Below are 27,410 nucleotides of genomic sequence, written 5' to 3'. Positions count from 1 at the left end.
TTTGAAGACAGTGATATTCTACCTTTCCCACACCTTGATGCTAAGCTTCTTAAAAAGGATAGTCTAGAGTCCTCTATTTTCTCACTTGTTTACTCAAACCACTTCAGTCTTGTTGTCTATGCCACAGGGCCACCCAAACCACTCTAGCTGCTAGGTCCAGTAGGATATATTTTCAGCCTTTCATAACTTGCCCTGGTATTCAGTTGTTGATGTCCATGTCCCCTGCATTCTTTCTCTTCGTGCTCCTTTTCCCATTTTGGCCCTTCCTCAGTCTTCCTTGCAAAGTTTTCTTACTGCCCCTTAAGAGTTTTCTTTTGCAGGGTGGGGGAGGGTGGGGTTCTGTTCTATTCACTTTTCTAAAATGCACACTTTCTTTTTAATGATATTATTCACATTCATAGCTGGAGAAGTAATCAGAAGCCAAGTAATAAAGAGCCTTGTGTACAATAATGAGAAATTTGTTCTTTATTCTAAAGGCAAAAGGAAGCCATTGACAGATTTTTAGGAATGAAAGTAGTGATGTTGCTGATAGCAATTACAGAAGAAAGAGAAACATTAGGGGCATTCAGGTTTTGAGATAATATGACTGTGATGTCTATGAGAAGACCAGTCAGTCATAGCCACAAAAAGGAAGTGAAAGAATATAGATCTGAGGCTGAGCAGAGGTTTTGGCTAGAGCTGAAGAATAATTCCTCTAACTCGCCAAATTATGGCTCTACATTATCTGACCATTCAGCAACTGTTATGACAGCCCAGAATTTGGTAGTTAGCATATAAGAAATATATTTTAATTAGCTTCAAGACCCTTAAATAAGTTTGGGAACAAAAAGAGGAAAAATAAGGGTGCTTTGCTGGATCAGTCAGAGAAGCATGCAATTCTTGATCTCAGGGTCATGAGTTCCAGCCCCACCTCGGGCATAGAGATTACTAAAAAAAAAAAAAAAAAAAAAAAAAGAGAGAGAGAGAGAGAGAGAGAGAGAGATAAACTTTAAAGAGAGAGAGAAAAAATAGCACTAAGACCAAAAGGAAATGTGAAAATATCATTTGCCTTTAGCTGTTTTTTCTGAATCTAATACAGAGTCAGAGGTTTGGTTTTGGGGTACCAACTCTGCCTCTTTCTAGCAGTGTGATCTTGGACAAGATATTTAAATAAAGTGGTGGTAGTGATGGTCCTTTCAGCATTGACTCATTGACTAGTGCGGCTTGAGTGAGAACATGCATGCACCGTCTGGCACACAGTAAAAGCCTCCAAGAGGGCAGGTATTTTAAAAATTATAATTTTTACAACCTAAAATTTTTGAAATTAAGTCGTTCACTCTATCACAATTTTCGGTGACATCATGGTTTTCATAGGTGCCAATATCAGAGTTATAGAATAAAATATTTAGGAGGGGGCTAAAATGAGGATGTTTGTCTAGACTACTAGTAGAAGAAAAGTTAACCCAACTCATCCTGGCTCTGTCACTACTTATGAACACAACTATCTAAAACATGAGAACATTGAACTAGGTGAACATCCAAGTGTCTTTAAGCTCAGAAATTACTCAAGCAATATCAGCAGGGATTTTATTCCCTACCACTATATCACTGTATGCACGGCCCTGAAGGTCTATAAAGATTAGAGTCTGGAGAATATAAACTATTGCTAGGCATGCCATTCCCCCTGCCACCCCAGAGAGCCAATGATAGTTATATACCAGCATATGTGTGATGGGGATGAGGGAGGGGACAGGAAAGAAGTCCTCTCCCTTCTGTCCCCTGCCATGGACCAAGTCCTGTGTTCTGTCTTCATTTCCTGAACAACTAGGAAAACTGTGCTACTGTTCCATCTTAGAAACAAGACCATTTAAATAATGAGTTGAAATAAAACCAATCTCTATAGCCCTGCTCTTTGCAATATAGGGCTTAGACTATTAGCAAAAAAAAAAAAAGAAAAAAATTAAATTAAATTTTTAGATTTTTTTTTTAAGCAAACTCTACCCCCAATGTGAGGCTCCAATTCATGACTCTGATACTACAGTCATGCTCTACCAACTAAGCCAACCAGACATCCCTAAAAGCAAGTAAGTTTAACTCAATACACACATGAGCACACCTACTGCACAGGCAAAGGCTTGAGTGTTACATGTCGCCTAAATCCTTACAGCACTGACATTGGTTGCCTGTCAACGTTGGTCTAATAGTCCTCTGCAAGTTGGGAATGTTAGCAGCTCATATGCTTTTACATTACAGAGGTGCTGTGGGGAACAATTAAATGTCTGGAGCCTGCTAAGGGTTATTAAGTGCTAGCAATTCCCCTCTCAGGTAATAGTTTTTGAGCCATAAAAGGACAGTTAAATAAGCACTTCCATTTTAATATCATTTTCAAAAGATAAAAAGGAGTCTAAAATTCTATAATGTCTAAATTTAGTACTGCTGTTTGGGAGGCGAAGAAACTTTAGAGTCATGTGCCTTTTATAAAGGGATAATTGCCTGCTTCTAAACTTCTTCAGATAGAATTTTTATTGGGGTAAACTGTCAAAGCTTCACAATGAAGGAGATTCTCTTCCAGCGGGAAATGCACTCTTGCACAGGAAGTCTTGTGACCACTGCAGCCACGTTCCAGGGACAGTGCTTCTAAGAGACTTGGCTAATTTTTATTCATTTACTTTTCAAGCCTGAATTGTGGCAGGGGTTAGTCCCATCACTGTCAAACCTGGAGAACCTCAGCTCCTAAGTTGGCTGCCCCTTCGCTCTCCTGATTCAAAACCTCACCCTCTCAGCTCCCTTCTTCCTTTCACCACTGGACCATGTTCTTTTCTCTCCCATCTTAAAAAAACAAAAACCAAAATCCAAAGCCCCTTGGCCCCTGGGTTTCCATTGAACTGTCTTCCCCTTTTAAGGTCAATTTGTTGTTTGAAATCTTTTCTTTTTAAACCTTTTTACTTCCCACTCACTTTAAACACACGTGATCACATTTCTGCCACCTTCTCCCGTGTCCCTTCCACCAATAAACTCCACTGGAAGTTTTTTCACTGTGTTGCCAGATAACCACTTAGTTGCTGCATCTTATGGACACTTCAATGTCTACCTTGACTTTCTTGTGGCCTTTGATGATCTGACCACTTCTTCCTAGGACTTGTAGAATTCTCTTTACTGGTTTTCCCCCTCCTATTTGGTCATTCTTTCTGAGATTCCATCGAGGTCCTCAAATGTTGAGTTTCTCCAGGGTTCTCAGGGCAGAACACTATATGCACTCTAGGATGTGATCCCAACCATACCCAAGACTTATGTTTCCACTGTTAAACTACCCTCCACCCCCACAAAACCCCCTCAAATGTCTGCTCCCAGCTGTCTTCAGGACTCATATTTCTGAAGCTTACTTAGCATCTCCTCTTGGATATCTCCCGGGCATCTAAACTCATTCTGTCCAAAACATCTGCTCCCACAACAACCTACTCTTCCTCCAATGCTCTCATCTCAATAAATGACTCCACGATCTTGTAAACCTAGAAACCTATGTGTCATTCTTGACTATCCTTGACTGCTAAACACAGCATAATATAAAGGCTAAGAGAAAGATCCCAGAAGCAGACTGCTTTTGAGTTCCTCAGCTCTTTCATTTGTTAGCTGTGTCATCATGAGTGAGATTTTTACCTTCCTTGGGCCCTCTGGCTCCTCATCTGTAAAATGGAGATAATCACAGTACACCTTGTTATCATGACAGTGTTGTTATCATGATTAAATGATGTAACTTTTGTAAAGCACCTCACTATCTGTTTGTTTATCCTTCTCTGTTTTAATCATTATTCTACATAAATCATAACACCCCCTTCTGCTTGAAGGCATTCAGTATCTTCCATCGCCCCCCACACCCAGATTCTTCATTTTGTCTGTCAAAACCTTGCTTGTTCAGCCACAGCCCCACCTCCAGTGCCCAGCTCCAGGCAGAGAACTCCTTGTATTCTCTTCTCTGGGGCTTTTCACATACACTTCCTTCTGCTTTGAAGTGCTCTTTTCCTTAATTCCTAGCCACTGTTGCCTGGATAGCTCCTACTCGTTTTGCAAGTTTCAGCTTGAATAGCATTCCCTAGAAGTCCCATCCCAGGCTGTTTTGGTGCCCAGCTCTGAATCCCCTCACTACACTATAATTTGCCTGGCATCTGTGCTTGGTTACAATTTACTGTAATGGATTCTTTGTCCAGTTCCTCCCTCCAACTATATTCTCTGTGAAGTAAGGGACTGTGTTTCTTTTACTTCTCAACCTCATTGCTTGGAATATCTTGGGTGCTGAGCACATGATTGAACAAGCATATGCATCCAGAATATCCTGGGCAGAGCTTATATTTAGCCATGTAACCATATAAAATATGAACCTATGGGCTCTTGGGGATCTAGGGAGAAAATGGCTAGAAAGTTCACTACCTGGTCTCATAGGAGGAAAAGAATACAGAATATTTTAATTTTTAAATAAATAAACAAACATTAAACATTTTAATATTAAATTTAATAAAAAAATTTAATTTTGGATCAATGATGGGCTTTTTTTTAAACAGGCAGGAAATTGACTTTTTTTGAGAGAGAGAGAGAGAGAGAGAGAAAGAGAGGATCTTAAGCAAGCTCCACACCCAACATGGATCCCAAGGTGGGGCTCAGTCTCTTGCCTGTGATATCATGACCTGAGCCAAAATCAAGACCACTGGCCACTTAACTGACTGAGCCACCCAGGCACCCCTCAATGATGGGCTTTACTACAGATTTAAATAGTCAGTTTTTAAGATAGAGTGAAATGCTCCAGGTCTGTGTTCCTCAACTTTTTAAGACCATAGCCCACTCTGAGAAACCACACAATTTCACACTCACCCTCATACCACGTTCACCAATTACAATGTAGGGGTCATTTTCTGCAAATTTCCACCAGCCTAGGTTTTATTTAGCTTTAGTTAGTTATTACAACATTGATTTTCAAACTATGATATCCCAGAGAGTCAGATATTTTACCCCATTCACATCTCTCAAACCCCAAAGTTCAAAATAAGAAGAGACTCCTATATTTCCTTAATGAAAAAGTATATGACTGAACTATATTTTTGTTTATTTATTTATTATTGTTTTTTGTTATATTTTTATTTTTTTACTGGTGGTATGCTTCTTATTCTCATGCAATTGATTTCTTTCTTCTAAACCAGGTGCAGTTACATGATAGACAATGTGATTCTATTGATGAACGGTGCATTGCAAAAAAAATCTGTGAAAGAAATTCTGGTGAAGTGCCACCCACTGGGCCGTTTCACAGAAATGGAAGCAGTCAACATTGCTGAGACACCTTCGGACCTCTTCAATGCTGTTCTGGTTGAAACACCATTAGGTACAAATGCATAAGCAGTTGTATAGCTGCGTGTGCACATCATCATAGTCAGTAAAAAATGCACATTCAATTCATCGTTTTCTCCATGAATATAATATCATACTATACAGATTCATAGACATGGAAGGGACATTAAGGAATCATCTAGTTCAGCTCCCTCATTTTTCAGATGGCAACAAATGAAAGTAACCTTCCTAGAGTCACATAAGATCCATTTGTAGCTCAGTAGGAGCTGGGGCTACCTCTCGACCTCCACATCTTTGTACTTTGTACCAGATCATAGTAAATAAATGATAGAACTTGTCATTTTTCAAAAAATTAATTTTCTAACTGGGTTCTATATGATTAATTCCTTATCCTTTCCTTTTAAATTTCTGTCTAAATAAGGCTGTGTACATTTTGTTTAGAAAGTTTAGGAATGCCATTTTTCTGAGACGCTCAGGGGTGCCTGTCAAATGACCTGAAGCAATGAGGAAACAAATGCTAATTTCATTATAATGTAGCACTGATAATAGTTCTAGCATTCAAAATGCTAATGGGATAATTTTATATACATTATTGTCAGGAAACCTGGATAGTAGCAGTTCATAGCAATTCACTGTAGATCATTTGTCAAAATAGTTGCTGTTGAAAACAGAAATTTTAAAAAGAAAAAAAAATGGTGTCATTAAATGTGTGGTGCTAAGGGAGTGTGAAAGAAAGAGGGTAAGCCTATAATCATGGATGTTTGATTCCAGGCTCTGTCTGGTCCCAACATGGTGACTTGGGGCAATTCAGTGCATCTCAGTTTCCTCATTTTAAAAACAATAATGGGGCGCCTGGGTGGCTCAGTCGGTTAAGCGTCCGACTTCGGCTCAGGTCATGATCTCACGGTTTGTGAGTTTGAGCCCCGCGTCAGGCTCTGTGCTGACAGCTCAGAGCCTGGAGCCCATTTCAGATTCTGTGTCTTCCTCTCTCTCTGCCCCTCCCCTGTTCATGCTCTGTCTCTCTGTCTCAAAAATAAATAAACGTTAAAAAAAATTTAAAAAAAATAAATAAAAACAATAGTATCTTAGTATAACAGAGTTTTGAAAACTAAATATGACACAGTTTTAGCACAGCTCAATCCTTAGCATATAGTGAGTTTGGAAGTGATAAATATTATGATTAGATGAGGGGTAGGGGCACTTCAAAAAGTAAGGCATAAAGTGAATAGGTCCAAGGTGTTGTGAGGATCAAATACATGCAATGTTTAGTGAACAGCTTGCACAGAGTAAATGCTAAATAACTAATCACTCTCACTGTCACCATTACTGGTAGCTTCATCCAGTCTGTGGATTGCCACTCCACAGTGTCCTGGTCAGGAATGAGCACAGGATGGTATGTGCAGGAAATCTTTCCATAGTTGATAATCATGCTTTTGATGAATTTATTTTGTGTGATAATTTCCACTTTCAGCTCCATTCTTTCAAGACTGCATGTCTGAAAATACCCTAGATGAACTGAATATTGAATTACTGCGCAATAAACTGTACAAGGTAAGTGTCTCCCAAAATATTATGGTTTTCTTTTTTACATTATACATCTTAACCAGAGTTCTTTATCAAAAGTTACTTTGCCCATTAGCCAACTTCTGCAATTATGAAGCTATACATGGTTGGAATACAGCTTTTACAGTCTTGGTCTTTTGGTTAAATACGTACACGTCAGCTTCCCCTGAAGCAGCAAGATTCTTGAGAGGAAGTAATGCGCCCATCTTTCTCTGTATTCCTAGCTCCTTGCCTGGTGTGCCTAGAGCATAAAAGGTAGCAGCTGGATGGGTGAATGGTAGGTGGGTGGATAGATGAGCAAGATGAACCATATCCATTTTAAAACAACCAGCATATAGGGGTGCCTGGCTGGCTCGGTCAATAGAGCATGCAACTCTTGATCTCAGGGTTGTAGGTTCGAGCCCCGTGTTGGATGTAGAGACTACTTAAAAATAAAATCTTTAGGGGTGCCTCGGTGGCTCGGTCAGTTAAGTGACCGACTTCGGGGTCATGATCTCACAGTTCGTGAGTTCAAACCTCGCGTCGGACTCTGTGCTGACAGCTCTGAGCCTGGAAACTACTTTGGATTCTGTGTCTCCCTCTCTCTGTACCCCACCCCCACTCATGCTCTGTCTCTCTGTCAAAAATAAATAAAGATTAAGAAAAACTTAAAAAAATAAAATCTTTTAAAAAATTTTAAGAAAAAAACACAAAACCCAGCATACACAGTGAGCCTTGTGTCATGTAGCATCCATCTCTATCCTTAATCCTATTATAGAGTCTTTGAGTTTCACAGTTAACCTGTCCATTTACTGACAGTGTACAGCATACGAAAATGACCAACTCGTGGACACTACAACATAGGTACCACCTTGCATGATCTGGCCAGCTATCTGCCTATGCTGCCACCATTTGAGTAGCTCTATGTCATATGCACTGAGCAAACTCTGTCCATTTACACTCAGACAACAATAGCATCTTTGGACAGACACTCTCACAGAGTAACTGAAGGAATATATACTGTCATGCCATTTACATAACTGGTTATGCTAAAACATAAGGTCCTTTCAAAAGCATTGTGTTGCAGGCAATTTTCCTCTTTATAAAGAAACTTATGGACTTAGAGCAGCCATCTTTGAGATATAGCTAACAGAAGGCACTGTTTTAAGTAAATTATAGGCATTAATTCACTTAATCCACACAGCAAAACTATGTGCTATCCCCATTCCTTGGATGAGAAAACTGAGACATGGAGAGGTAAGATTTACTTGCCAGAAGTCAGTTAAATGGTAAGTGATTGAGTTGGGATTCAAACACAGTCAGTCTAACTGTACAGCCCAGACTCTGCCTTTCCAACGTGTCTTCCATGTTCAAAGCCATCCCAAACGTGTCTCCTGAGCACCAAGAGAGATTAAATGTCGGCACAGGACCAAATCTAGAATTATTTGTTGAGCTCATAAAAGAGTTTGGCACTCTTATTAGAGTGCCAAACATTAATCATGTGAAATAAACCCAAGAACCATGCAAAAAAAAGTGCTTGTTAAGGAATCATAAGGTATGATAAGTACAATTTTGTTCTTTTTTAAAGCTGTGCAACATACTTCATTGTGAAAGTTTGTACCAAATTTTTAATAAAATATCGCCCTATGGGACAAGTAATTCAACCTCCATTAAAGTATTTAATAAGCCATGAAAAGCTGATCTACAAATTTCCAAAGGAAAATATCTTCATTTTATTGTTTTATGATCTTTCTTCTTTTTAAGTCTTACCTCGAGGCATTCTATAAATTCTGTAAGAATCATGGTGATGTCACAGCAGAAATCATGTGTCCCATTCTTGAGGTAAGAAAGTCCTTGAATTTCTTTATGCCAAATAATATGCTTACACACTTTTCACTTGCATAGTCCTACTTATCTTTCTTTATCTTAGAAGCTCCTTTATATAAAAATAAAATAAACAACATATTTTATCATATATATCATTTGATGCTTTCAGTTAAGAATGGTATTTTGCAAGTTTTCTACATTGAAAAGTTATTTTGGAATTAGAAAAGAAAAATGCTTACAAAATTTGGTCATGATTCATTTTTATGTGGTATGAATAGATTATAATTAGTTAAAATTTGGTATACTATTAACAATTGGTGAAATATGAGTACTTGTAATAATCACTCAACTTCCCTCCAATGAGGGAACACTGGGCATCTGGGAATTCTCACAACTTGGAACCAAAGTCCACTCTGGGCCTTGTTCCTTATATAAATCCTAAAATAAAGGAAACTCAAACAACCCTCGGGCATTCCAGCTCTGGTTAGGAAGACTTTTGGGGTTAGGTGATTCACGGTTGGCATGCTCACTTAATTATCTGTCAAATGCCACCATTGCTTTCTACCTCTCTAATTGATGCTATAAACTTCTTAATTTCCCTTTCTCATCACAGATTTCATCTGTGCTCAGAGATCCTCCTGTTCACACATGTTGATCTCAGAGATCAGAAGGATCTGGGAACATGCTGGGCATATTTTGTACTGTGTTTCCTATAGATCTCTTTTTCTGGCTTCACATGAATAACAAAATGGTGGAGGAAGGAGGCAGGTACCATTCTAGACTTAGAAAAGCCCTTTGCTTTGTCCTGTGAAACTAAGTTTTGCCTAAAGAATATCCTTAATCATTAGATTATCTGTCACAGTGACTTCGTTGGTAGGTAGATTAAATAGTTCAATAACCTGATTTCAAGAAAAGCCTGGTAATGGGGCACCTGGGTGGCTCAGTTAGTTGGGCGTCCAACTTCGGGTCAGGTCATGATCTTGCAGTTCATCAGTTTGAACCATGCATTGGGCTCTGTGCTGACAGCTCAGAGCCTGGAGCCTGCTTTGAATTCTGTGTCTTCCTCTTTTTCTGCTCCTCCCCCACTCCTGCTCTCTGTCTCTCTCTCTCTCTTTCTCAAAAATAAGCATTAAAGTTTTTTTAAAAAACATTAAAAGAAAGAAAGAGGGAAAGAAAGAAAGAGTGAAAGAAAGAAAGAAAGAAAGAAAGAAAGAAAGAGTGAAAGAAAGAGAAAGAAAAGCCTGGTAAGAACTGCCTTATAGCAAAAAAAGGAAAAAACAAAAAACTTGAATAACTTCATCTGCATGTATTTTAACCTAGTGTTCTGAAACTGCATATGATAAAATTAGTTCCCCTCAAAACATTTAATCTTTAAAATTTTACAGTTGAAGATACTTTGCTATCCCCTGTTGAAACTCTTCAAGCAAAAGCAGTCCTTGAAGTAAAAATTTATCACTGGAGAACTCCAAAAATTCTTTTTTGCCTTTATCTATATTACACAGGAAATGGGCACTGATAAATAAATAACATTTTTTTATGGCATACTAAATGTCAGAAAGTGAGCTAGTCTCTTTCAGACATTCTGAACATAAGTAATCTGCTGGCCCTAAGAAGCACTCCCCTTTCTTGTCATAAATTTTTAACTACTAGCCACACTATAAGAAGCCACATTATCCATGGCCCAAAAGTGTAATTTCAACATGGCATAATTCCTGTGGTTTAGAAATGGCTTGTGTGCTTTATACCCACAAACTATGTGCAATAAGAGCTATGGCAAAACTCAGAACATTTCAAGAGGTATACAATGACATTACCAATAGTTAACATGTATTATGTGCCAGATGCTATCCTAAGTGCTTAATGTACATGAATTCATTTGGACTTCAAAACAGCACAACGACAACAAGATGGGAGTTTAGCATCTATTTTTCAGAAGGGGAAACTGAGGCACAAAGAAGCTAGTAACTTGCCTGATGACACACACCTAAGAAGTGGTAATGTCAGAATTTGAACTCAGGCAGCCTCTCTCTGGTTCCTCTATGTTCATCCACTATTTTACTTATACATTAAAGTTAGCATTCACAATTCTTGTATAAAAGTAAGTACTAATTCATAAGCAAGATCATACTGCCTGTGGTATAAAAATCAAAAATAGATAAGAATTATGTCTCTGTAATCCTCAGTAATGCAGAAAGGACAGCATAGTAGTAGAAGAATCCTTGTCACTGGAAGGGTTTGATCAAAATACTATATAATACCCAGTGTTCTCATTATCCCTTTCCTATACCCATGATACTACCATATTAGATTAGGTTCTTTTTTAAGCTGCGTTAAAAATAAAAGTCCGCTTGAGCCACCTGGGTGGCTTAGTGGGTTAAGTGTCTGACTTCGGCTCAGGTTGTGATCTCGCGGTTCGTGAGTTCGAGCCCCACGTTGGGCTCTGTGCTGACAGCTCAGAGCCTAGAGTCTGCTTCAGATTCTGTGTCTCCCTCTCTCTCTGCCTTTCCCCTGCTCACACTTTGTCTCTCTCTCTCTGTCTCTCAAAAATAAACATTAAAGAAATTTTTTTAATTAAAAATAAAAAAATTAAGTCCACTCAACTACCTTTATACATTACACTGAAGTATTAGTTACACAGAGCATGCAATTATAATGTGTCTAATGATATGATCAGAAGAGATTTTTCAGATTTATATAAATATATCAGATCATGTAATTATCTCTCATTTTATTTGTGCAACATTAGAGCACCTCAGTTATCACATTCTTCCATCTATGTTCTTATTTAATCTGGGTTGACAGGAGACTGAAAAAGACTTAATATGGTGAAAGAGAGCATTAACCTGGACTTGCATGCAAACATTTGACCTAATTACAAGCTTGTGAGTTCCTATGGGGAAAAAAAAAAAAAAAAAGAAATTGACTTATGGTCAAGGGAAATACACTGCAATGTACTGTTTGCCTTTATGCCTTTTATTATTTGTCTTTGCTCTCCTGACAATCTATATGTTTAATGAAACAGTGAAAAACAAGCACAGATGAATAAGTTTGTTTCATCTTCCCTGGTTGGTACACATGCTAATGAGGCCGGGCTTGATTCCAGTTCACTCTTCCATTGTCGTTGACTCTTCCACCCACTGCCCACACAAGGTATTCCTTTCCTCGAATGATGAACCGGCAAAAATGTGTGATCAGCCCACCTCCATCATGTGCAAGTGATAATGACTTTGAATAAGTCAACAGTACACTTAGTTTTTGCAACAACAACAAAAAATAAGTTATGGTTTTAAAATGAATGAGCATAAGGAAGGGTGAAAGGACATAGGACATCTGGCATCCTCTATGCCACACAGGATGCCAGCCCTCTAAAAATGACAGAGAGGGCTTAAGTGAAATCTAATACCACCCCATTTACTCTTCCATAATCAGATGTTGTGTCAAACTGTCTGCTTAGGGATGGTCAAACACAGGATAGCCCTTTTACAATTTCAAGATTATAGTCCTTTTCACTAAGAAAACACACCCTCACACACAAAGAACCTCTAGATTAGAAAAGGGTGCTGAGGTAAATATACAGACTGTTATAATAAAAGGGAAACTGAAGTATAATAAGGAGTCAAAGGAAATCATACCCAATTGGGAAGGAAATAGAAGGACTTCTTGTAAAATAAAAAAAAAATAATAAAAGCCATTTAATGGGACCCTTCAATGTAGGTAAGATTTCAACATGGAGAGTTCTGGAATGAAGTACACACATTGTAGGCAGAGGGAAGAAGTATTTACAAGAACAAGAAGTTGGAATGTGTGTGGTGTTTCAGATAACCAATTGTATCAACCAAAGTCCTCTCCTGGCATGGCACGCGAAGCCTTTCCTGTTCTCTTCCTAGCTACCTGTCCAGCCTTCTTCTTCTTCAACTGCTTTCCCAGTGCCTGAGCCATGACCATTCCTCCACAATGTCATGCTTTAACTTCACGCGGCGTCCTCCTCCAGAACGGCCTCTGCTGCCGGGCCGTCTGCAGTTCTGCTGCCCCACCCTACTTCTCTCTGGAAAATCCCAACATCTTACACAGCAATGCATGTCAATTATTTCTCAATAAAAGTGGGGGAAACAGGAATAAAAACCAACATCTTAGAACTAGGAAGCACCTTGAAGGGCATGTGGGACAATTGGCTCTATTGTTGCTCCTCCTGCTCTAATTTTTATTTCAAGGTTTCTTATTGCCATGAAATCTCCCTCTTACATTTCTTCTCCTGTCCCTGGAAGGTCTAAACTTACTGCTAGGACTGGTGACATTCAGAGGCCAGAGGCAGCTGCCTTTGCTTCCAAATGAGGCCACTCCCTGCTTCTGGGTCACCCACACTTTCCATGAGATCAATCAAAAGGATCAGAAGGAACTAAAGCTCACCCTCTTGATAGGAAACACCTGTTCTAACAGAAGAGTTCCAGCAAAATCTGTTGCAAGTCTAGATTCGTTAATTAGTCAAAAGTACGCTGATCAAAGGCTATTGCGGAGCAGTTTATTTCAGCTATTGTGTTCGTTCAAATAACCTTGGGATACTGTTAAAATGTAAGCCCTGGATCAGGAGGGCTGGACTATGGCCTGAGACTCTGCATTTCTAACAAGCTTCCAAGTGACATCAAAGCTACTGAACCATGAAACACACCTTGAGTAGCAACATTGTAGAGAATATTATAGAAATTTGAAAATAAGAGACTCACAGACCATCCTGTTGGATTCAATGATTCAATGAAGATTCATTGAAGATTCAATGATCTTCTTATGCACTTCCAGGGACTGGATATTAAGAATAAAAAATAAAAAGAGTGACATGATTTCCCTCAAAGATTTTACAGTGGAGTAGGAGAGAAAGAATTTCCAGATTTTAAAAGAATGCAAGTGCAGGGTGTTTTAGGAACGTAGAGTTTTGTAGCTCAAGGACACTATGATAAACTCCCATGATAAGCAGGGAGGATCCCAGAAAGGACAGACTGAGATGGAATGGTCAGAAGAGGTAGGAGAAGAACCAAGAGATAGAAGAAACATGGAGACCAAAGGAATAGTAAGAAATTTCAAGAAATACAGAGTGGTTACAGGAAATAGGCCTGACTTGGAGCTGTTTGCTCAGTTGCCTAGTGGTGCTGAGCACAAAGGCAGGCCATGAGCATACATGACCCACCTGAAAGATCATGAGGTCAAACCCTATCATCTTACAAGTGAGGAAACTGAGGCCAGAGAGAAAGGTAACTTGTCCTGGGCCATGTAATTCTTAGCTACTGAGTTAGATTTATTGATGTCCAACCTAGGACTTTAAAGAAGAAAACCGAAACTATTAAAGAGCAAACAAATGGTGGGGTGCCTGGGTGGCTCATCGGTTAAGCATCTGACTCTTGATTTCGGCTCAGGTCATGATCTCACTGTGTATGAGATCGAGCCCCTATCTGGCTCTGCGCTGACAGCACAGAGCCTGCTTGGGATTCTCTCTCCCTCCTCTCTCTGCCCCTCCCCCACTCACATTCTCCCTCTCTCTCTCTCTTTCTCTCTCTTTCAAAATAAATAAAACATTTTTAAAAAGTATAAACAAATGGCATATAGCATAAAGTTTCATTATGTAAAAAATCCTACTGACATCAATAACCAGAAAGAGATGTTAATATTTATTTCGTGCACTTTTTGCTCCAAACACCCCCCAGGCACTTCCACTTACATTATCTTGTCCTATTTTTGAACAGACCCCAACAAGTAGGTTTATTCCCATTTTCATGGAAGAGATATTTTAGACTCTAGTGGCCTATGTGACAGAGACACATGAGTAACTAATTGCAGAGTTCCTGGGAACTAAAGTTTAGTGGGGTTTCAAGAGTCCTAACCTATTATCACTAGGTGATCCTTTTCTGGGAAGCAAAATTACTCCATTGAGACTAAGGGGATATTAATAACACATATTTGTATTAAAATTAGACATAAATCCAGAAAAGAGAGAGAATCACTCTGGACATAAATTTGTCTACTTAGGGTTCTGTTTACAGCAGTTAGTACATGGTTAGATTTTGCTGATACTATGTCTTTGCAAATTCAGTTTGAGGCTGACAGACGTGCTTTTATCATCACTCTTAACTCCTTTGGCACTGAACTGAGCAAAGACGACCGGGAGACCCTCTACCCGACCTGTGGCAAGCTGTACCCTGAGGGGCTGCGCCTGTTGGCTCAAGCAGAAGACTTTGATCAGATGAAGAGAGTAGCAGACCATTATGGAGTACGTGACCACACTGGGGACCCTGAAAGCCTCATGCTATTTCATCACGTGTACTTTAGAAGTTCACACATCAAAATTACACATCTTATCTAGAGCAGTTATAATGTTTGTAAGGTAGAAAGCAAAGTCATTCTGTAACTGTGTCTCCCAAAGAAATACTTGAAGTTTCTAACCCATACTAGTGTTTTGTTTTTTTTTTTTTTTTGAGGTTCCTGCCAAGCAAGTACTTGTTTAAATCTCCAAGGAGCAGTCATTTGAGTACTTCATTTGAAGTGCTTGAGAAAGCAAGTTCCCCAAGGGACTGGTGCAGTGTTCTGGATATGTGAGCTCATGTCAAAGTTATATAAAATAGCCTGACCCAGTAGTCCTTTCAAGTGCCCATTGGGGAAACAGGCTCAGGTACAGAATGTCTACCGGAAATACAAGGGAGAATATGGACATATTGGTTTATACCTTTTCAGTGGCCAGAAATAGGCACTGGAATGAAGGCTGCTATGTCCTGCCCTTAATCCACATCCAGGTTCTACACCTCATCCCCAGATCCCATTCTTTCTAATTTACAGAAACATGATTTCCTCCAGGTAACTTTTCCAGAACTGGAATGACACTCTTATCTTTTCCTATGGGTTTCTGAAGACTTCCAGAAAAGAGAAGCCAGTAAACTGCATAAAACTTTGTAGTATCTCATGTCATTGCAAGAAGCTTTTGAGGATAATATTAAATTTTGAACATTTCCCCAATCTCCACCCCTTCCACACCTGAAATTCCATGTGAAGTTTATCAACTGCCATGCCAAAGAACCCATGAACCTGTGATGGTTAAACCTCAAGCATTCATTTAGCCTCTATAATGTGCCCAACTAGCCCTAAGAACTGAATGTAGAAAATAGTTCATCCGATGTACATTGAGAGTACAATTGCTTTTGCTGCTTCTTCTAAAGACCTGAATAAGCCAATGGCTAGAATTCCATCCATACTTTTTTATCTGGATTTTTGGGGTATTTTTTCAGGAGGCCAAAATCCTACAAAAAACCATTCAGCCCTTCTGGATAGATTTTTTAGAACAGACAGATACATCATTTTCTATATAGCCAGGAAAATATCCTCATATATAAGAAATGAGAATTCATTTAAAATAATCTTTTTGTTTTTTAGGTATATAAGCCTTTGTTTGAGGCTGTGGGTGATGGCAGTGGAGGAAAGACGTTGGAGGATGTGTTTTATGAGCGTGAGGTATGATATAAATGGAAATGCTATTAGTTTATGTTCTCTTGCTCTGGGATTTAGATGTTTTCTTACTTCGGATTTTCTTTTTGTGTGTGGCGGGTCTTTTTACAGTTGATCAGTTCACTTGATTAAACACATTCACAATTTGATGGCCAAATGGGTATTAGCATCCCTGGAAGGCCAGTGGTTTTCATATGATGGCTTCCTGCGCAATTGTCCTACCCAGAAACACATAGTGTGCATAGTGATGCTCTGCAAGGAAAGCAGCAATTCCATAATTCACCAGAGAATCAGAGCTAGGACATTCCCATGATCATATATTGACTATCCTCATGCTGTACACTCTGTTAAGTGCATCTTACTCTCTGATCCATTCCTTCTTCAAGAAGGATTTGTCTACGGTTATAATATAGCTTATGAACACAATTGCAACACTTACTAATTATTTGTATAGAAATCCATCCAGAGAGTCTAAATGATTCTCTTTCCTAAAAAGCAGAACACTTAATTCATTCATAGTCAATTCCTGGGCTACTAAACCATTCAACAAAAAGGCCTTTTTTGAGGGGGATAATAAGGTCTCCCAAATTTAGAGAGTTTTTCTGGTATATTCTATTCATTTCTCTAAAACCACTGGCTCTTCCCTTTTAATTGATTGACAGAGAACCCTGAAATCTATCCAAATTTTAGGGTAAGACTGGCTCCACAAAGCAGTATGGGACCCTTCCTGTAAGTCCTACTGTACACATTTTCCAACAGCTCTCTAGTGCCTGTCACAGAAAAAGTAAAAACAATGCAAGTTATCCCATATCTTAGTGATATTTTTAAACTTCCACACTATTGCACAAGTGCTTCAAAGAAAGCTGCCCTTGGCAGGAAAAATAAGTGTCTGTTCCTGCAAGCAAGGACGTCCACTTCCTGAATACTTGGCTTGAGGTTTTCAGAGCTGCACGAGGGACTCAGTACCTCTCATCCTTTTTTTCAAAATGGAAAAGAATAAAAGAATTACTCCATTTCAGACTTCACCCCAGTTAAACAAATTTTCTTTGAAAATTTTCTTTTACTGATCTACCTTCTGCAGAAACAAAACAAAACAATTCAACCATATGTCTTGTTGCTGCAGAGCATCTTAAGAAAGCTCATAATGTCACTCATTCCAAATCCCAGGGGCCTGTGACATTGCCATGGAGAAGAGTTAGATAGCCTACAAACCTTTTTAAAATGTTCAAAGTTGTGGCCAAGGAAAAGTAGTTTACCTAAGTGAAACAAGCCTCTGGCTAAAAGCCAACTATATTACTACAAAGTTCCACACAAACACCAAGATTTTCGTTATCTTTGTGGTAGCAGTGCTGCTCAGATTTGGAGTTCGTCTTGCAATTCTAGAAACCTACTTTGTATTTATTTATTTATATTTATTTATATTTACTTATTTATTTATATAAACTTGCCTTTTTAAAACTACTATTGTCTATCTTCATCTATAGAGTGACATTAATGCTCCCTTTAGAACTTGATGAGTTGTTACTGTTTTCTTCTATTTGACCCATTTTGGACATTGCGTATTTAAATACAAATAAGCACCGCACAAACACAAGTTAGTCTGTAGCTTAATGTTACTTCATAAATGTAGTATGCTCCCAAGAAGTGATGGTCCGTATTTTTTTTTCTTTCCTCAGGTACAAATGAATGTGCTGGCATTCAACAGGCAATTCCACTATGGTGTGTTTTACGCATACACAAAGCTGAAGGAACAAGAAATGAGAAATATCGTGTGGATAGCAGAATGCATTTCACAAAGACATCGAACTAAAATTAACAGTTACATTCCAATTTTATAACCCAGTGAGGGACCTCACATGCGGAAAATCTTACATAGTAAGAAGAGGTTCTGAGGGGAAAAAAAATAATTGTGTTATATTATCTGGGTTATATAAAAATAATCCACACCATTGCAGACCCACTAGAAACATAGTAAATCAGCCCTGAAATAGTATTTCTTTTTTTTTCCAGCGGCCTTAAATTTTGTTTCCCCATTTATGTCTCACTTTTTACCAGATCTTAGACATTAATCCTAATTAACCTATAGTACTTTTCCTATTCTTGTTTGGTTGTATTAACAATCAGATCTAACTAAAGTATTTTACTCTTGCTTTCCTATGCTTCTCCACAGGCCCAAGTACTGTCTGCTTTTCTTTTTCCTCCCCTATGTCCACAAAAATCCAGGGCTATATGAGGCCAACATGGACCACATGTGATGAAAATATTGTATTTTTTTTCCTAATACACTTTTACTGGTTGTCTTGGGAAAGCTACACAATTCTGAATCATATTCCTTAGATGCAAGTAGTATTAAATTTGTTATTAAGGCTCCTGTTTAAACTTTCCTCACAATTCCCTTTAAATCTCTTGCAGTTCCTTCATGCTTTGCCTGAGAAGAAAGTAACCCTGCTAATTGTATTTCATTCATTCAGAAGAATAAATCCCACATTCAGTTTACAAGATATGGATTTTTTATAGAATTTCTTTAGAATTTCTACCCAGGAAAGGAAAAATCAACAAACACTGGTCAAGTTCTTTCTTTAAAAATAACAGATTCCTAAGTAGAAAATCTGTATTTACTATATTTTAAAATATAAACATATAGGGACGCCTGGGTGGCTCAGTCAGTTAAGTGTCCAACTTTGGCTCAGGTCATGATCTTGCAGGTTGTGGGTTTGAGCCCCAGATCAGGCCCTATGCTGACATCTCAGAGCCTAGAGTCTGCTTCAGATTCTGTGTCTCCCTCTCTCTCTGCCCCTCCCCCACTTGAGCACGCTCTCTCTCTCTCTCTCTCAAAAATAAATAAACATTAAAAAATTATATATATATATATATATATATATATATATATATATATATATATATGAAACTCTTTGAGTGTATGTACAGAGAATCCACATATACTTGTATCTAAAATTAGGCACCTGGACCAAGGAGTAAATGTATTTTTCTGCCAAATCCAACTTTTTCATAGAATATTTTGGTAATTTTATTAATAGAGATTTTTAAGCATAAGGAAAAGCAGTGGCTCAGATTCCTGAAAGGAAAGTCAAATACCTAGATTTCCCAGTGCAAAAAGCCTAGCTCATACCCATGTCATGGTGGCTAAAGTCCAGTGCCTTGTAAAGGGCTCCACTGCAGACTTGTCAGCTGGCCCCAAAGAGCCTGGTTCCCACATGTGGCCTCTGGTCTGGGAAGCATCCTCCCTGACTTGCTCCTGGCCGTGCATGAGTTTCCTGGACCAGGAAACGCCTATATTTTACATTTTAATCTATGGTATCTGCAGTGGGAAGGTCTAAGGTTTCAGGCTGAGAGCAAAGATGATAATAGGAAAGAGGCAGCTTAGAGAAAGTTACTGTGAGAGGATTCTCAGCCCAACCCTTGCCCACTCACCTCTGCATGGTATGTATGGGGGGGCCCTAAAATGGGCCATAATGCAACAGGCTGAAGTTATCCAAAGGGCCGCAAGTCCCTTTCCTTCTACACAAATGAATGGTTCCAACTCCCCAAGCCCCTTCCCCAGTCAAGTGTAACCACTGTGTGACTATATGAGCAGGAACTTCCCTACAACCCTGTGAGGCAAATAGAACATGCCCCCATTAGGAAGATACACACGCTGCAATGAAGAACTTGCCTTGAAACAAAGCAAAACAAAACCAAAACTATGAAGAACTTGCCTTGGATTTTAATAGCTTTCAGGTGTCTGAGCTGGGATCTGACTTCTCTGTCATGCCCTAGGAAACTGTCATGCCCTACAGTGGAGATCATGGACCTTTGAAAAGCATTTTATCTTATGTAAAATGAGGCCAAAAGTCAATTATATATGCAGTGTAGAAAACAATGCGGCTAAAAGCCTTTTTCTAAGCAATTGAGACTCCTTACCATCCCTTTCCCACATTCTTCCCAGCAGTATTTCATCAATTGCTCCGATTTCCACCTCTATAGTCTGCTGCATGGCTGGTCTTGGAACACTGTATTCTAATGAATTCTATACCCAGAACTGTATGCAGTCTACAGCAGTCCAGCCTATACCCTAGTGTAGACTTCTGTCCATTCCTTACCCTTTTGTGTCACCCCTCCCTCTAGCCTTGCTCCCGTTTCCTTTTGTATCAGTTCACATGCCCTTCTTTATCAGTCTACCCGTGGACAGGAACTAAGTCTCTAACGAGGTTTTGCAGTTGGGAGAATTTGTGGTGCTCTATGGGATTCAAAATAGCAGTTGCAATTCTCAGGATATTTAGAGAACATCTAAGAAGAAATGCAGTCATTTTATCTGTTCCAGATGCCTTAAGAAAGAGCATGGGCTGAGGGCAAATGGAAATGACCATCCTGGATCTCCTAGATCTGGAAGAGTTTGGCCCAAGGCTAAGTAAACTATTGCTGGACAATGAAGGAATTCATGTAACCCTTCTGACGTGTCCACCTCCACCTCCATCTCAACCCCCCAGCATGGCAGCAATGTAGTAAGACACTGAGAAGGTGAAATAAAAGAAAACTAGAGTGAAGGAAGACTTGATGATGATCAGATCTGAGGATTTCATTAGTAGTAACTCTTATGTTTACCACTATTTAAAAAATGCTGTTAATAATGTCAGATCTCACAGATAGGATGTAGGTATGGGAAGGATACAATTACAGTTACTGTTGTGTCTTAGTTTCAGGAGCAGATAAAAGTCTCCTTATTGTTTGACTCATTTCAGCTCCTTTGAGTCATTTTCTCTTCATGTCAGCAAATGGAAGCATTAATACATGTATGTATAGAATAGTATTGGGAGGAATATATGTGACATTATCAGAGGATGTCATTCTTGGTGATTTCATCTGACTTGTCACAAATAGCTGATGCCAGGATTCTTGGTGTCATTTTGCTATGTTGTCATAAAATGTATAAGCTTTATACATATGAAAATAGGATCTAGGAGCTATAATAAAGTCCAAACCACCTGCCTTAAGCAACCTCTTATGTTCTTTCTTCTCATTTACATCTTCATTAGTCTATCCAGCCCCCCATTGATCACTTTTCTACCCCTTTCCCCTTCTCCTCAGTTACCCCATGCTGTAGGTTTTGGCTTCCACTGACTGAAGACTTGATCACTGAGTCCAACTCAGCAGAGCCATCCTCAACATGGACACCTGGCTGTTTAGGCACAGGAAGGCAAGTTGGGATTATCTTTGGAAAGAAGAGAGAATAAGAAGATGCATGTAGAGACTAGTGTAAATCAATATATTAGAAAGGAATTGTCCCCAAATAATTATGACTCTGACCCGATCCACAAATGCCATTTAAAAGTTAAGATCATTGGAGCACCTGGGTGGTTCAGTCGGTTAAGCATCCTACTTTAGCTCAGGTTATGATCTCAGCAGTTCGTGAGTTCGAGCCCTGTGTCAGGCTCTGGAGCCTGTTTCAAATTCTGTGTCTTCCTCTCTCTGCCCCTTCCCCACTCACACTGTCTGGCTGGCTGGCTGGCTGGCTGGCTGTCTCTCTCTCTCAAAAACAAATAAACATTAAAAAAAATTTTTTTAAGTTAGGATCATTGACAAACTATAAAAGTATATCAGTAGCTCTATGACAATGGTGACTTCTGGAACCCCTGAGACTATTTTTATTTGCTAGATGGTGTGGATCTCTTATTGACAAAGTTGGAAATAACCTTAAAAATGTAAATGAGAAAGTATGAGGTCTCAATTGCAGTTAGCAAGGAATAGGCATCCAATCACTAGAGAGGATTGCAGTGGTTTAGCATGTGTCTGTTCATTCTTTGACATGCCCCTCACCAAGAGATGGAGCCTTTGTCCTTTTTCCTAGAATTTGAGCTGGCTTTAGTGACTTGCTCATAACCAGCAAAATCCAGACAAAGTGGTGCTGTATGACTTCTTAGACAATGCAGTTTCCTTTACCTGCTAGTTTGCAGTCCTGAGCTACAGGTAGATAGTCCAGCTCTTTTGAGGTTCCCATGCTGTGAGGAAGCCAAATCAAGTGTGGACACTCAAGTCACATGAAGCCAAATATAAGTAAATATGGCAGCCCCAATGGAGCTCCAACAATAGCATCAACTACCAGCCATGTGAAGAGAGTCATGTTGGAAGTGTGTCCCAGTAAAATCATCAGACACGAAATTAAAGGCCAAGCCTAACACCAGACCACAACTATATGAGAGGCCCCAGCTGAAAACCTCTTAGACAAGTCCTTCCTAAATTTCTGACTTGAATCCTTGAGCACAATAAAATGGTTGTTGTTTTAAATCACTAAATTTAGAGTACTTTTGTGCAATACTACCAAGTAGGACAATGGTGCTTAGTGACCATCATTGGATGTCTCCAACAGGTTTTTCTGGCTACTCTGAAGTCCTTTCTAAGTCCTATATAAGCCTCTCCCTCTCCAGTCATCTCTGCAGGTGGTCCAGACAAACATTGTTTCTGGACATGTCACCTACAAGTGAGTCTTGGACCTGGAAGAACTACCACTATACCATTTGAAGACAGAAATGCCATTCCCAGAGCCAGATATGAATAAGCAACTCCAGTTGACAATGTACCCGTCTTGTTTTCCAAGAAGACTTGGCAGCACCAGATTCACTGATATTGAATCTAGCTCTCCGTAGGTAAAAGCCATTATCACCTTGGTCATTTTTTGAACAAACAGCAATTCTAGAATTTAAATAATTTATACATTTTCATATCCTATTTTTGTTGGTTTTCAAAATGAACTATTCTCTTATTCGTGCTGAGATATACATTTTTTTGTATAAGATGCTTGCAGCTTTTCATTTTTGGTTTGTTTCAATGTGGGATTTCTTTTTAATTTTCTGTTTTTACTTAAATACAAGAGTGGAATACTAATATATTTCAGTTTATTTCTGCAACATCAGGAATTTTTAAAAATTAAAGATTTTGTTTTTTCAGCTTTTGTTGAAGTATAATTGACAAATAAAATTGTAAGATATTTAAAGGGTACAATGTGGTGATTCCATATATATGTACATTGTGAAAGAAGTCCCCCATTGAGTTAATTATGCATCCATCTCTTCACATAGTTATCTTTTTTTCCCCCATGAGAACATTTAAGTTCTGCTGTCTTAGCAAATTTCAGTTATACAATACAATGTTATCAACAATAGTCACCATGTTACACATTAGATCCTCAAACCTTATTCATTTTAGAACTGAATGTTTGTCTCCTTTTACTAACCTCTCTATATCTTCCCATATTCCAGCCTCTAGCAACTACTTTTCTACTCATTATTTCTAGGGGTTAATTTTTTTCTTTTTTTAGATTCCACGTGTAAGTGAAAATTAAAAGGAAACATATGGCTAAGATTTTAATAATCTTCATGATTAGATTTTTTAATTCAATAATATTTTACTTAAGATTTTCAGAGCCCATTGGGCACCGGTGGCTCAGTCAGTTAAGCATCCGAGTTCGGCTCAGGTCATGATCTCACGGTCGGTGAGTTCGAGCCCCGCGTTGGGCTCTGTGCTGACAGCTCAGAGCCTGAGCCTGCTTCAGATTCCGCGTCTCCCTCTGTCTCTGCCCCTCCCCCGTTCGTGCTGTCTCTCTCTGTCTTAGAGATAAATGAACACTAAAAAAATTAAAAAAATTAAAAAAAGATTTGCAGAGCCCTGGAAGAAAGAGGGCCATAATTCTCAGCTCCCAGTGTCCAGATCATGTGATACTGCAAAAGGATTCACTTTTGTGATGACAGTGATTTACATGGATAAAACTTTCAAAGCCTCAAGGTTTTTCAGTAGGAAGATCAGAGGAAAGTTATTTAAGATCCACACATGCAAATACATAAACATAAATCATATTATAAAGAATTAATACTTCATAGTTTAATTGTCCCTTGTGCTAAATATAATTCTGTGAAATACTGGGCTTATCTGAGCCATAGAACTTAACATGAGTTGTTAACAGTGACTTGAATCACTTGGGTTCACATAACCCTTTAAGAATCTGATGAGCACTATGGACACCTTCCCTCAGAATAATAAACATCTGCACATTGACCCAAAATTTTGCATAGTTTTTGAAAAGACTACAGACCCTTTAAAATCTATTCACGTGCAGCCTAGAGTTCCATAGACTCCAGGTTAAAAACCTCCATTGATTAGGCCAAGGAATGAAAGGAAACAACAGGTTATAAAGTAATGGGTGGGAAAGAATTTAATTTAGAGAAATAAAATATAAATATCATATACCCTTCCATCTTTTGGAAGGGCATCCTGTTTAGCTGAGCAAGCATGTTCAGAATAGAGAAACATGCTTTGATAGAAAGGGCTCCTCACCTGGCCAGCAAGGTCAGTCATGTCAATCATGGAGACGATTGAGGAACAGAGGTCACAATCAGTTTGCTCTCATTCTAAATTAAAGTTATAGTCCAAAGCATCCAACTCTACTTTTTGAAACTATTGATGTTCATATCCATCCAATGCATTAACCAATGCTACTTTTTTTTGCAAGAAGAGTAGATGAAAACTTTGTGGACTGGTTAAAAATAAATGCTGATCTATAAATATAGTCAACTGATCTTTGACAAAGACAAAGGCAATACAATAGAACAAAGATAGTCCTTTCAACAAATGGTGCTGGAACATCTATATGCAAAAAGAAAAAAAAAGACACTAGAAACAGACCTTATACCCTTCACAAAAATAACTCAAATGGATTATGATCTAAATATATGGCCTATATAATGACCTAAATATAAAACAGGAAACTATAAAGCTCCTAGAAGATAACTAGGAGAAAACCTATATAATCTTGGGTTTGGTGATATCTTTTTCAATACAACACCAGAGACACCATCCAGGAAAGAAATAATTGATAATCTGTACTTCATTAAAATTAAAATTTTCTGCTCTGCAAAAGACAATATCAAGAGAATTACAAGATAAACTATAAACTAGGAGAAAATATTTGCAAAAAACAAATCTGGTGAAGTGCTGTTACCCAAAATATATTAAAAACTCTTTAAACTCATCCATAAGAAAGCAAACAACCTGATTAATAAATGAGCCAAAGACCCTAATAGACACCTCAATAATGAAGATATACAGGTAACAAGTAAATGTATCAAAAAAATGTTCCATGTCATATGTTATCAGGGAAATACAAATTAAAAACCATAAGGTTCTATTACATACCTATTAGAATGGCCAAAGTCCAGAACATGGGCAACTCCCAAAGCTGGCCAGGACACAGAGCAACGGGAACTCTCATTCATTGCTGATGGGAATGCAAAATAGTACAGCTACTTTGGAAGACAGTTTGGTGATTTCCTCAGAAGTTAAACATACTCTTACCATATAATCCAGCAATCACACCCCTTGGCATTTTCCCAAAGGAGTTGAAATTTATGCCCACAAAAACCTGCACATAAATCTTTATAGCAGCTTTATTCATTACTGCTAAAACTTGGAAGCAACTAAATGCCCTTTAGTAGGTAAATGGATAAACTGTGGTACATGTAGACAAGGAATATTATTCAGCACTAAAAGGCAATGAGCTATCAAGCCATGAAAAGACATAGAGAAACCTTAAATGCATATTGCTAAGTGAATAAGATAATCTGAAAAGGCTGCATATTGTCTGATTCCAACTCTATGACATTCTGAAAGAAGCCAAACTATGGAGACAATAAAAAATTTATGGTTACCAGGGGTGGAGGGAAGTGGAGGAGGAGATGAACAGGCAAAACAGAACTTTCAGTGCTATTATAATGGTGAATATATGTCCTTATTCATTTGTCCCAACCCCTGTAATAATCGACACAAAGAATAAATTTTAAGGTGAACTATGGGCTTTGGGTGATTATGATGTGTTAGTATAGATTCACCCTTTGTTAAAAAGAAAAAAAATGTACCACTCTGGTGAGTTATGTTGATAATGGGGGAGGTCATCTATGCATGAGTGGAAGCAGGGGTAAGTTGGAAATCCCTATACCTCCTCTTCAATTTTGTTGTAAACTTAAAACTGCTCTAAAAAAAAAAAAAGACTTAAATTCTGACCAGCTGATATTTCCTGAAGCTTATCTTCAGGATTGAATGATCAAATGGGAAAAAATACTTTTAAGGCTTCATCTTTGGTGAAATAGAAGAAAACTGTGCTCTCAGATTTCCTCATGGCACCTAGAAATGAATCATTTCTATCTCCTTAGTCACCTTTTATTGCTTAAAGCCAAATAAAAGTAAGTCAAGTGGAATAGCAAAGAGTGGGCAGGACAGATGCATAAGCCCTTGGTAAATATTATAAATCCCGGAAGAGCAGGTGGAAATTTAAATCAGTATATTTCCTAGAAGTAAACATACAACTTTATGTTCAGGAAGTAGCCTCTGCTATCCTGCCTTGATGAGGCCATTTTCAGGCAAGACTTTGGAGAGAGGAGTTGTATGTAAATCAAAAACAGCTGGGCCTGGGCTAACCCCCTCCTGGGCCACATGGAAAGCATAAATTGACTTAAGACAGGAGTAATTGTAAAATATGGAGGGCAACAGCAAGGAGAAAAGGGATGCCTCTGTAAAAACTAAGCAGACCTCAGCACTCAGTTCAGAGAAAATGACTTGTTTCAAAATTAGCTCTCCATTGAAGCTATAAGAATAGCCTCCTTTGAGAGATAACTTACCTGAGGAAAAATAAGTAAAAACAAATGTCGTGAATGTTGAATGAGGAGCATACTCTTAAGTCAAATTAATGCTTTAACCTTTTCTCCCTTAGTCCTTTTAGGTTTTCTCTACGTAATTTCCCAGCAGGGTATAACTATTAGAAAGCAGTAAATTAATTAGGAAAGAATAGGCTCAGAACAAAAAAAAAATAAAAGCCAATTTCAAATATAACTCATAGGCACTATGGAAACAACAGGGTTTATTTAACCTCTCAGAGACCAACATAAGGCAGCACCACTGCTTTTGTTGAGCATCAAAAGGACCCAACCTAATAGCTACACACAGGTTAAGAGGCTCATCTCAAAATCAGCAAGCAGTTCATGGAAAGTGACCCCCAACCTCTGACATTCTATGAATGTGGTTGCAGATACAAAGGAAAAGCTCTCTTTTTATTAAATAAACATTATAAAAAAGACTGATTTTTGTACAAAGCTGATGTAAACTGAGGGTCTTTCTTTTCAAGATTGTGAAGTGCTAATATCCCTATTAAACTATTTTAGGGATCCTTGATTCCATACCTGATGTAAGCCCACAGCAAGAATTTA

The 27,410-nt window shown here is 38.5% G+C and overlaps 1 protein-coding gene across 3 annotated transcripts in view; it reads left to right on the top strand.

The window, feature by feature from the left end:
• ATP6V0D2 (ATPase H+ transporting V0 subunit d2) overlaps positions 1-22,970 on the top strand; it is a 48,215-nt gene extending 25,245 nt beyond the window's left edge. The window contains exons 3-9 of one of the 3 annotated variants that reach the window (XM_030304375.1): positions 5,169-5,347; positions 6,785-6,864; positions 8,620-8,697; positions 14,762-14,938; positions 16,093-16,170; positions 17,841-18,039; positions 22,587-22,970. In XM_030304375.1, the coding sequence (XP_030160235.1) occupies positions 5,169-5,347; positions 6,785-6,864; positions 8,620-8,697; positions 14,762-14,938; positions 16,093-16,170; positions 17,841-18,002 (754 nt within the window). In that variant the 3' untranslated portion in view covers positions 18,003-18,039; positions 22,587-22,970. Of the gene's footprint in view, positions 1-5,168; positions 5,348-6,784; positions 6,865-8,619; positions 8,698-14,761; positions 14,939-16,092; positions 16,171-17,840; positions 18,666-22,586 lie in introns of those variants that run through there. The other 2 variants (XM_030304376.1, XM_030304373.1) reach the window with 2 other exon arrangements.
• The last annotated feature ends 4,440 nt before the right edge of the window (positions 22,971-27,410 follow it).

Source organism: Lynx canadensis, chromosome F2 (genome assembly GCF_007474595.2).
Source record: "Lynx canadensis isolate LIC74 chromosome F2, mLynCan4.pri.v2, whole genome shotgun sequence".
In the NCBI taxonomy this organism is placed as follows: domain Eukaryota; kingdom Metazoa; phylum Chordata; class Mammalia; order Carnivora; family Felidae; genus Lynx; species Lynx canadensis.
Note: the sequence above shows the minus strand (reverse complement) of the source record. Positions and strands in the feature narration are given on the sequence as shown.